The sequence below is a fragment of the Convolutriloba macropyga genome, chromosome 12 (assembly GCF_964194025.1).
Source record: "Convolutriloba macropyga chromosome 12, txConMacr16.3, whole genome shotgun sequence".
Taxonomy (NCBI): domain Eukaryota; kingdom Metazoa; phylum Xenacoelomorpha; order Acoela; family Convolutidae; genus Convolutriloba; species Convolutriloba macropyga.
Genome location: NC_134479.1, coordinates 12738434 through 12750610, shown reverse-complemented (window position 1 = coordinate 12750610; position 12177 = coordinate 12738434). Strand labels below are relative to the sequence as shown.

Genomic DNA, 12177 nt, shown 5'->3' with positions numbered 1-12177 from the left:
TGTAATAAAAAATACTTTGGGTCATCATTTTCAGATAACCATGATTCAATTAGGTATAGAACAGGCGGACGAGAACTAAGACCTATTGTTAGTGCTTCCAATTTGTCCAGGTTCTTTTTTAAGGACCTCACATTTAAATGCATAACGAAAATAATTAACCTTTTGGGAGCTTCGAAAACTACAATTTGTATCATTGGCAATAGTGATCATCTCCGTCGGATTTTTCTCAATCGGTTTATTAGCTTTTTTTATTGCTTGAACTAATGCAGGAACTAGCGATTGAAGAATATCATTCGCTAGGGACGCTGTATCCTCTGATACAGGAGCTGGTGACACTTGAAATCTTTTTCGCTTTGCACTGTGAGGCAACAAAACAAGGTTGATGGTTTTCTTGTCAGTGTTGGCGGCTGTTTCTGCGTTTCGATATGATTTGTCAACTGTGCTTGAGTAGGCTTCTGTGGAATGCAGTTTAGCTGAGGACTTTTGTCAGCAACATTATCTTTCAACTCAGCGGTTTTCTTTACTAGTATAGCATCTGCATTAGCATGATTCTGGTTTTACACAAACAACTCTTGTCTTCTCGTATAAGCAAGTACTCCCACTTGCTTTGCCTCACTCCAAGTCTCCCGGTCTCTCGGGGCTAAGCATTCCTCAATTTGAACCGACGGTCCCATTGAATTGGATATTCCTTTCAACAATGTTCTTCGTCTCGAAACTAATTCCCTGTCTTGATGATAAATGAATTTGACGATGATTGGAGCATTCAGATTTTGATCGAGTGGATGACAAAATGCAATGCTTGATGGATTTAGGTTAATCTGAGCACGACTTTGAGAAGGTATAGTATATTTGCTAAAACATCACCTTTGTTTTCAATGTTTTGTAACGTGAGGCATAATTTCCGCGAGTATTTTTCAAGCTCCACAGTCCGTTTGTCGAGTTTATGAATTGCATTTGTATTTACTACTACCATGTCCTGCAATTTACGCTGATATTGTTTCAGGGATTTAATTTCATCATATTGTTTTATATTAAGCTCAATCATCCTCTTCAGCAGGTCTTTGGTCGAGGCAGTATCATCGCCTTCTATGGCTTCCGCTTTCTCTACAAAAGAGTCAACTTCAAAGCAGTCTAGATCGGAGTCTGTGCCTCGACATCTATCAAAGTCCATACTCAGTCCCGGATAGTTTTTTTAGAAGAATTCAAACAGTCTCGCAGTTAGCCAAATTAATGAGTAAGTTGGTCCAACTCCGAGCCTACCCGCCAACAAAGGCCCTAGAAGTCTCTCGGAAAAACCAGAGTACTCAGATAGGCCTTCTGCTGCTGCTTTTCCTTTCGCTTCTTCTGAGACGGCTTCTTGATGAGCCTTTTGGCAAAGAATTTCCGTGGACCGAAAAGCCCTAGTTTGTGTCTTTTTTCCAGAGGGCAAATAAAATTCTCTTTTCAGCAACAAGGCAAGGATGCAGTTTTGAAAATTCTTTTATCAGATTGTAGTTTTTCCTGTTACGATGCGAAATAAGCTGTTTAAAGGCGTCAACGACAACAATTCCAGTTGATCGAAGGTCTTCGAGACAGAGTGGAGCACCAAATCGTATTATACATACAATAACAGCAATGCTGTCTTTATATTGCAAAAGAATGTCAATAAGCTCAGGAACAGGACAGGCTTTACTTAGCTTAAATGGGGTAACTGAATTATTAATTACGTCAAGCCAAATTACCAAATTACTTTTTTTGCACAGACCATCACCAACGGTGGTAATGACTCCCCTGTAAAGGTTTCTTTTCGTGGTAGGACAGTCCGTTCAATGTATTTCTTAGCGGTCTGGCTCCAATAACAAATACCATCACATACAGTGTCGGCCTCCAAAATCCTCTACTGAATAAGAGGTAATCTATTGTAATCCGGAACTTCTATCAGTTGGCTGAAAAAGAACTAAATAGCCTCCCGAGTGCAAGTGGAGACTATATACGAAGTTTATCACATTAATTAGGCTACATTTTTGGATAACCTTTTGGATACCAACACCAAAAAACAATCAAATACGCTGAAAAAAATCGATACAAGTGCTCACTTTTATTCCATTTCTGTCGTAATTTGAACGAAGTTCGACAAATTTTTGTGCTTTTTTATTTAAGAAATAAAACTGATTAATATTTTTATAAAATCAAACTAAACGGAAAGAGTTTCAGGAACCAATGTCGCAGGGGTCTAGAGAAAGATTACGACAACTTAGACCAGGGGCAAGATCTCTGTCAAAGTTTTTCTCATCTGTTTATCCGTTTTTTGTATAAAAGTGCCAGCATTCTTTTTGAGCGCTAACAAAATTCAGGTCAAATTGAATGTCTCCCAATTAAATTCTAAAAATAGAAAGTTGTGTGCCTTCCAGCAGAAGGGTTTTGTAGTAAAGACGCGCTGAAAAAAACGACTGTGAATGTTTTAAAATGTGTTTTGATTGTCTAATGTTTTCATGCTTCATCTTGACAATAAAAACGAAAGGCTGATACAAGACGAAAACATTTCACCACGCTTGTTAAAAAATGGGTTGCGTCCAATCATTAAAACAACCCTGAGTGAGCAACTATAAGTTCAAAAAAATTTTATGAACCGGAAGTACAGAAACAACCTATTGAGGCAGAAATAACTAAATTGTCACGAAAAAGGAAGGAAACGACAAATATCAAATTATTATGAAAAAATTTAATTCAAAACTGTAGAATTTAGGTTGATTCCCATTCAGCAACTAAATTTCTTAGTTAATATGTGTTCTTCATTGACCTTGCAATTTAATCGAGAAGATCAAGGAATTTAGAGCGGAATTCTCATTTTTATAAAAGTTTTTGCGCTTTCTCCTGAGAATGATTAACAGAATTAAAAACTAGACTTGAAGCTGCAGACTTAAATTTGAGTAGATGTATCTTACTGGGCAAGCGCTTGCTAAAAACAACCATGCTTAATAAGCAAGATCATTAATTATTGTAGAACATGTCAGTGCCAGATAAAATTTTGGAAATTTTAGTGGACTTTTTTGCTTATACTAATAGAAAACGATGCCCTCCGAAAAGCCTAGAAAAGAACAGGAATTAGGATTAAGGAAAGAAGATCAGAACAAACAAATACTGAAGTTACTTTCGAAGACGGTTTAACTAAAGATAACTAACATTAATCTAAACCGATGTATGTCTTTGTCTCCTAAATAGTTACGTATTCTTTAGAAATTCTTGGTTTTGCGTGATAGCCCAATCAATTTTTTTAAATGTTGAAAAAATACCAAAAAGTTTTGTTTTCAAGCTCAAGTTTTTAATGTGTTAGCGAAGCGAAGAGTGTTAGAAGCTATTCTCCATGTCAACTTTAACATCAATATAAAAAAGTAGCCGATCCGATGAATTACTGAATTTACACCTTCAGGTAATCAGAGACCGAGAAGACTCTATTCTTTTGTATATAGCGCTGGGACACTTGACTTTAGTCAGTCTATTATATAGTTGCTCTATGTTTATACTATTGACTCCATTGCTGTTTTATATTACCATCGTAATAATTGAATTTTATTTTCAGTGTTTTACAGAGTTGGTTAGTCTGAGAGAACTAGGTTAGTCTACTTCGCGCTCAGAAATAAGTAGCCCTAACTCTTCATACTTTAAGGCGGTAAAAGGAACCCAACTAGGGTCTGCCTTAAAAACACCTATAGATCTGAGAGAAAATGCGTATGCGGATGAATCGATTTTGTTTGTTCCAATTACTCTAATGAGTTTAGTATTGAATCATTACCTGTATAAATCTTAATTTTTCATTTTCAGTTTTCTTAGTTGTAATCCCACCAACAAAGTAATTACACTTATATAATTTTTTAAGCTGGGATCGACATCTGGGTTCACCATTACAAAATAAAATATACAGTTAGTTTTCATAAATGCAATGAAACATGTGCATTTGTATCAAACACATAGAGAGAAAGTAATAAATTTAAAGAAAAGGCTGACTGTTTTTCATTCAGTGCAGCCACTATTGCCTTTGTGTATGACTAATGTTGTGTAAGCCGTGCTTTTTGTTTTGGTGGTTGCCGGCCCAGAATAATACAGATTTCTTTAAACTATTTTCTGGCCATGTTCTGATAATAAGTTACCAGCGATATTTGTCTCCCTTTCAAGCTCTCAATGCTGTTATCCGCGATTCTGAAGCAATTATGCGATCTGTTAGAGAACGTTCTTTCAGGTAAAGAACGGCAATTGAATCAGTGTTTGAAACAACTCTGACATCTGCATTGTCTAAATAAAAACTGAGGGAAATCAACTCGCTGTCCAGGTGATCTGTTCTGTTCACAGTCTTCGTCAACTCGTCAGTGTAATGATCTACGTCACCTTCAAGGTTCCTGATTGAATAATTGAAGATGTCGAGTTTAAATGCAGTCTCGTTCAACTGAAAGAAAGTTTTTGACATCACAAATTGGACGCCAAAATGAACCAATTGTTTTTTTAAATGTTGATCTCATATCAGTGTACACTACAACTTACTTGAGAACGAGAAATAATTTTCAATCTCATTCGGTGAGTAGAACGTGTTACGGAATAACATTTTTTCTTCTTTTTAATTTCGACTTATATGCTGATGACTAAAAAATTGTTTGAGCAGAAAATGTGCCCTGGGATTTTGTTTTCTTAAATACTGCTAAAAAACCGCCACTTATCGAATGAAACCATTTTTATAAAAAAACATTGCTGGATGATCTATTTTATGTAAAGAGGACCTAAGTTGTGAAAAATTGTGCCAAAGCTTTTTTCAACAATCCAAAAGTTTTTGCAACGCCACTTTGGTTGTGATACTGTAGACGCAGAAACTTGATAACATATTTTGTAGTCAGGGATGCCCCAAATAATGTGTGATAAAAATGCGGCTGGCATACAGTTCTACCGTTCTGTTTCAATATTTATGGGAAGAAAACTGAGGCATGCGTGATTACCAGTTCTGAGTAAATTCTGAAACTATATATGGAAAGTGAAGTATTTTGTAGTATCTAATTTCAATTTCGCGATTGAAACTCCATAATTTACATCAATCTATGCCAAACCTTGTTCAATGTTGTATTACTCTGAGACAATAAGTAGTCTTCTTGGGTTTGTCGAACACTTTGGCCGAGACTTGTAACGTCATTTTTAGAATTTGTTAATTTGGAGTCCAGTGAACTAATTATAACAGCGCATACAACAACAATCGCAACTAAAAGCACCACAGAAATAACGAAGTAAGATATGAAAGCAACGAATAACCATCTGGATATCAAAATTTTGCTGCCACTGATACAAACTGTTTCAATGCCTGGTTTGCATTCATCAGCTAAATCGTTTCCTTGAACTTGGCCATCTAAGTTCTGCTGAGATGATGGTGCGATGTAATCAGTGTGTTTTTGTATGTGAGCTGAATTGTTGTTGCTCACAGGCCTGTTTGCCATTTCAAAAAACTTTTCAAAGAAAGCAGAGAAAAAAATGATATGATTGTTGTTATTTTGCTGTATTTAAGATAATTTTTATGTAATAAACTAGAAGCAATTTATATTTTGAGTTGAGGACGTGCAGCTGTACAAGAAAACTATAATCACATGAGTAACTATCGATTGTTTGTGATAAAAATATTTAATATAAAATCTAACAAACAAAAGCTACTGTTTTTGTCTCGAGCTGCATAAAAATCAATGAGATTTTTTAATAGCCTACCTTCAAGTCTGCTGCCTCATTGAAAAGAAATTTAATTAAGAACCGTTATGAGCTTGAAAAGTTTTTGATGGGCCAAAAAATTTTTGGTAATAATAGTGACGTCTTGATTAATAAAAACTTTTCGCAAAAACTCAATCTGTCAGTTCTGCATTTTCTCATTCCTCAAAAGTAACAAAGCTTAAATTGTTGGTGAACAGTTGATAACCTCACAATAAAATGATACTATTTTATTTGATCATATTTATACCAATTTATTATACCAGATTTGGATCTAAGAAGACACGATTGATCAAACTATGTTCCTATATTAATTAATAACGGCAAATGGATTTCATAGAAATTTTATTGAATTTTGTGTTATTTCCCCGTGCTCAAATTTTTACGAATTGAATCAGAAATTTTCTGCATGATACATTAGGTGACGAACGTCAGAGAAATCAAAGTTAACAAAATTGGTTTTGTCGGCCCACTTTTTACAAGTAATCTGGTTGAGACCGAATGGTTAACTTGTAGGCACTTCCATTTTTCTAGCAAAAAGATAGTAAACATTTAAGAGTTTGCACGTTTCTTGCAAAAGACGGTTAACTTGTAAGAAAGTGCAAGTCGATTGGTTAACCTGCAAGAACTCGAAAGCCAAATGGCCAAATTGTATGTTTCTCGCAATTTCGTTGCGATTGAGTTCAACTCTTATTGGTTAACTAAGTTCATTTTTCAGTAATTTGTCGTAGAAAACGCGTGCGAGTTTGTTGCTCAGTTTGGATAACATAATAACAAAGCGACTTAATTTGAAAGAAGGCTATATTTAATCTTTATCAACCCAAGAAGTCAAAAATTTAAGTCGAATGTTTTACTTGTAAGATCCATGTGAGTCAAATGGTTATTTTTCAATAGCCTTGTAAGACGCTTGGTTAATTTTAAAGAACTTGCAAGTCATTGGGAGAAAAATTTGCGGGGCAATGCATCGCGTTGTAAGAACTTGCGAAACTTGCAAGTTTTTACAAGTTCTTCTTTCAGATTCGACCCGGGTAGAGTTGGTCTTTGAGTTTTCTGCAAAACATAGTTGTGTACCCGTATACCCAATTAGCCAAAACCTAATGTCCACGACTTTGTTTTTCATTTTATATTGTAACATAGCAATTTTCGTTCACTCTTTTCCTTGAGGAAAAATAATTCCTGGGAGAGCTTCCTAGCGTTCAGTACGTAATATTCTGAGGGCAGTTTTCATAGGCATTGAGACTTAATTGAGAAGAATAATAAAAAATTAGTGCGTAAAAAGTCAGTTTTTTTAAAAGAAGTAATATTTCGTGTTTTCTCTTGATAATGATTAACAGAATCAAAAAAGGACTGAAACTGCAAAATTAAATTTCTCAAATTGTATTTTTGTTCGCCAGATGCTCCAATATCATTCTTTTTTAGTCATGAGATTGTCGGATTATTTTACACAGAAGAAATTATATAATCAATTTTTTGTCTGAGTTTTTTCAACTGTGACTGAAAACCACATCCTGGCATTTGCTGCATTCGGTTGATTTCAATTTAAATTAGGTAGATTGAGAAGAATAATACATCATGTTTCAGTGAAAAGATCCCATGAAGAAAGTTGAAACGCGACCAAGGTGATTTTAAAGTCGTTTAATATTTATGGTGAGCACCAAATCAATTTAAACGACACAGAACATCACTAGTCAATCTTAAAGCGTGCAAAAACAACCGGGAGTAGCTATTGGAATAAGAATAGAAAAAAAAACAGAAAATGAATTAATAATTGAAGGAAATAGAAAGTTCGTTAAAACAGTCGTTAGTACAGTTAGTAAAATACGAAAAGGAGGAAACAGAAATTTTGCAACAAAACTGTTGCTCAAATGTGATGAACTATGTTGTCTATAGACCAACTGAACAACATCTACGCCCCGAAGCTTTGCATCTTCTGAAAATTGAATCGTTTTGGTTGAAAAAAATTATAAAAAAAAATAATTTTTTTTTAAAAAAATGAGGTAAGTGAGAGAGAGAGAGACCGGATAATTGCGCTTCTCAGTTAAAACTTATCCTAATGATAGTTAGAAAAATTCATCCAGAAATCTTGTAATATTTACCGAACCAAACTTTGACAATATGAACAAGCAATAGAAACTCTTCAAATTGTTGGCTTTGTTTTCCCTTTTTAAAAGTCGGAGTTGCAAAAAATTTGGCAATGTAAAGCAAAAACGTGAAAACAATAGTTAGAAAACTATATGTGATCAAGCATTCTAGCGAACTTTTGTTGTTTCTCTTATTTTCTAAGTGGTTTTGGAGGTCTTGTAGGTGCTCATTTTTCATGCATATACTGCGTGGCGTGAACAACAACTTTTCCAACTTGTTTTTTATATGGCTTCATATATAAAAGAAAGATAAGAACAGAAGTGTCAAAACATTTGACGCTCAAATAGAAATTACAAATTATGAAATTTATCATTTTTAATTTATTAATGGCCTTCTAACGAGATCAAGTTGTTCATGGCATTTTCTAAAATTATTTTAGTGATTGAATAGGAATCAAACTTGAATAAAATCAAACTGACTGACTCACTGTGGTAAAAAAAATTATACTGAGAAAATTTGGAAATTATCATTTTAAATCTCAAGGTTGAAAAATGTGCTCAAGGTAAACAATTTCTTTTTAGTTGCTGTGGATTCAGTTTTTTTTCTCTTGCCAAATTGCGTTTTGTTTTGTTTTTAAGTTTCGGTTTTGTTATATTTGCTAAATAAAAGCTTAAACATTGTCTAAATTTTCTCAATTTTTTTGCGGTTTTTGTATTTAATTCAGATAGTTAAAGCGTTGGACAGAAAATCAAAATTTGATGATTTGTTTTCTTAAATACAGTAAAAAACTGCCACTCATCAAAAATGATTAAAAAAGAAAACAGTTGTAGAAAAAAGGAGGCGATTTGTGTAAAGAGTACTTAAATTCTGCACCAGAAGTGGTGCCAAATCTTTTTTCCAAAAAAACAATAAAATTATTGAAAATTTAATTAGAGGTATGGGATATACCTAAAAAAGCTTTGTCTGCTAAAAATGTGGTCGGCATAAAATTATCTCATTTTTTTTTCAAAAATAAGGGAACAAAAGCGAGGCTTGAGCGATTACAGTGCTATGTAAATTGTGAAACTATATATGGAAAGTGGAGTATTTTGTAGAATCTAATTATAATTTCGACAATTTATATGGCTCTCAGTCAAACCTTGCTCAATGTCGTAGCACTCTGAGACTATAAGTACTGTTCTTGAGTTTGTCGAACGCTTTGTCTGAGAGTTGCAACATCATTGTTAGAATTTATTAATTTTGAGTCCAGTGAGTTAATGTGAACGGCGCATACAATAACAATCGCAATAAAAAGCAGCACAGAAATAACAAAGTAAGATATGAAAGCAACGAATAACCATCTCGATATCAAAATATTGCTGCCACTGATACAGACTGTTTCAGTGCCCGGTTCGGATTTATCAGCCGAATCTTTGCCATCAGGAACATGGGCATCTGAGGTCTGCTGAGATGATGGTGCGATGTAATCACTGTGTATATGTGTGTTAGCTGAATTGTCGCTCACAGGTTTGTTTGCCATATTTTAAAAAAATTTCAATCAAAGCAGAGAAAAAAGTGATATGAATGTTGTAACTTTGCGGTATTTAAAAAAATTTTGAGATAAAAATGTTCAGCTCTACAAGAAATTTATAATCACATGAGTAACTATCGATTGTTTGTGATTCAATTGTTCAATATAAAATCTAACAATAAAAACTACTATGTTTTATCAAGAGCTGTAAAAATCAATGAGAAGCTCTAACAGCCTACTTTCAAGTCAGTTGCCACAATGAAGAGTAAAGTTAATTGAGACAAGAACAGAACCATTATGAGTTTGGAAACTTTTTGATGGGCTAAAATTTTTTTGTGAAAGTGACTTCCTGATTATAAAATCAATTCACAAAATTCATTCCGTTATTTATGCCATTTCTCATTCCTCAAACGTAACTCACCTAAACTGTTGTTAAACAGTTGATAACCTCGCAAAAAATGGTACTTTTTTAACATTGAATAAACTTAACATTGAATAAATTGACAAACAAGGATAACGAAATTTCCACGATTTGCTGCCCCATTGAACTCTCATATAATATTTTACGGATCGATCTTATTTGAATCACAAAAGGCTATCGATTGATCAATTTATGTTCCTTTATTAATTAACAATGGCAAATAGATTTCATGTCGACTTTAGTGCTGTCTCCCCTGGCTCAGAGAAATTTTACGAATAGTAATTCTCTGCATGATACATAAGGTGACTGAAGTCCGACAAATCAAGTTCATGGTTTTTGTCAATCGTTTTTGTCGGCCCTCGTTTTAAGATTAGAGTTAGTCAATGATTTGTGTGCAAAAGATAGTTGTGTATCAGTGTACTCCATTAGCCAAAAACTAAAATTGAAGAAAAATTTTCTCATTTTATATCGTAACATAAAAATTTTCGTTATTTCTTGTCCTAGAGAAAAAATAATTCCTGAGAGATCTTCCTAGCGTTAAGTACGTGATACTCTGATCTGAGGGCAGTGACTATAAGGAAAAAACTTTCAGTAGAAGAATGTTAGTTTTTGTGATTCATAGCAACCATGGGAAGATTATATACTGTTTGTACTAATCATGCAAAGAGCATATATTGTTCTCAGTAATCCTACAAAAATCATAATTGGATCTTAATAATCAGATGAAAACCAGATTATGTTCCCGATAATCATAAAAAGATGTTTTTTTTATGGTGCCATAAACTGGTGTTATATGGAACCAAATATGTTCTTTGTATGATTATTACCCGAACCTTGGTCGCAGTGAGTTTCATTACTGTACCATTGACTTTCAATCTTAACCAGTACTGAACCAGGCAAATAGAAGTATAAAACCAATTGTCAACCTGCCCAGACTACATTAAGAAACATCCCCCTCTGTCCCTCTTCTTCGCAGCCTCATTCACATTCTTGCTCAACACTGCACAGAATGCTTCACGTTTCTCTCATCATCAGACTGTGCAGACAAAGAACTCACAGAATGCACATAGCAAGTTTTGAAAATTTCAAAACACTGGTCTCATGCATAAAATTTTAAAGATGGCGATACCCTGAACAGCCATTCTAGCTCTAACTAAACCATATATTGGTGCGTTCATATATCTAAACCATACATTGGTGCATCGGTGGAAGTCGGCGGAGGTCGGTGGAGGTCGGTAGCGGAGGTCGGCGGAGGTCGGTAGCGGAGGTCGGTAGCGGAGGTCGGAGGCGGAGGTCGGTAGCGCGGGTCGGCGGAGGTCGGTGGAGGTCGGTAGCGGAGGTCGGCGGAGATCGGTAGCGGATATCGGAGGCGGAGGTCAGAGGCGGAGGTCGGAGGCGGAGGTCGGAGGCGGAGGTCGGTAGCAGAGGTTGGTGGAGGTCGGTCGCAGAGGTCGGCGGAAGTCGGTAGCGGAGGTTGGCGGAGGTCGGTAGCGGAGATCGGTGGAGGTTGGTAGCGGAGGTCGGCGGAGGTCGGAGGCGGAGGTCGGTAGCGGAGGTTGGCGGAGGTTGGTAGCGGAGGTCGGCGGAGGTCGGTAGCGGAGGTCGGCGGAGGTCGGTAGCGAAGATCGGTGGAGGTTGGTAGCGGAGGTTGGCGGAGGTCGGTGGCGGAAGTCGGCGGAAGTCGGCGGAGGTCGGCGGTTTCAATTCAATTGAAAATGAAAAAATTAGGATTTTTGCTTTTCTTTCTGAACACTTTCCAGTTTATGTTGTACCCAACCAATTTTGATCCAAAAATCGCTCATATTTTTTGAGAGCAGGTGAACTGGAGCTTTCAAAAACCTAGGTGGGGGTAGATTTTTTGTTGCGTCAGATAAAAAATTTTGATCAAAAATGAAAAAAATAATGTTTTTTGCGTTTTTTTTGCTCTTTTCAACTTTTTTCAGTTTCTCTAGCACCCAACCTTTCTTTGAAAAACCGCTTAAACTGATATGAAAGCGATTGTTCAAATTCCCAGACTGTGTTTCATTTTTTTTTCTGGATCAGACAGTATATTTGATTTGAAAATGGAAAAAAAGCTAGATTTTTTGTCATTTTCTGCACTTTCGCCTTTCAACTCTTTCAGTTTCTCTCCAACTGCTTTTTTTTAAAAACGTGCAACTATAATTCAAAAGTAGATGAAAGCAAGAGTAACTTGCTGTATAACATTTCATAATTTTCAAAGGGGGCATAAAAGAAACTTGGGGGGAGGGGGGAGGAGAGGATGGGGGTAATGAACTTCTTTTTTGCATAAGCTGCAATCACCCCAAAAGCATGTGTCATATTAATTGATAGAGTCGACATATAATCTTCTCTGAAATATGCGTTCATTTGATGTTATAAATGCTATATTTGATGTTATAAATTAATTAATTTATAAACTTATTTCCAAATGCATGTGCCATTGATTAATCGAAAG

At 35.5% G+C, this 12177-nt stretch overlaps 1 protein-coding gene across 2 annotated transcripts; it reads right to left on the bottom strand.

Moving 5' to 3' along the window:
- Positions 1-3948: 3948 nt before the first annotated feature.
- Positions 3949-9045, bottom strand: LOC142350719 (uncharacterized). 2 transcript variants are annotated; one of them, XM_075402663.1, is made up of 3 exons: positions 8930-9045; positions 5070-5676; positions 3949-4420 (listed from the first exon to the last, which is right to left on the bottom strand). In XM_075402663.1, exons 2-3 carry the CDS (start codon positions 5448-5450, stop codon positions 4148-4150), a joined length of 654 nt encoding a protein of 217 aa, XP_075258778.1. In that variant the 5' UTR covers positions 5451-5676; positions 8930-9045; the 3' UTR covers positions 3949-4147. The 2 variants fall into 2 exon arrangements, with proteins under 2 accessions (XP_075258778.1, XP_075258779.1); XM_075402664.1 differs by having other exon boundaries at positions 5070-5587; positions 8930-9007.
- Positions 9046-12177: the final 3132 nt, after the last annotated feature.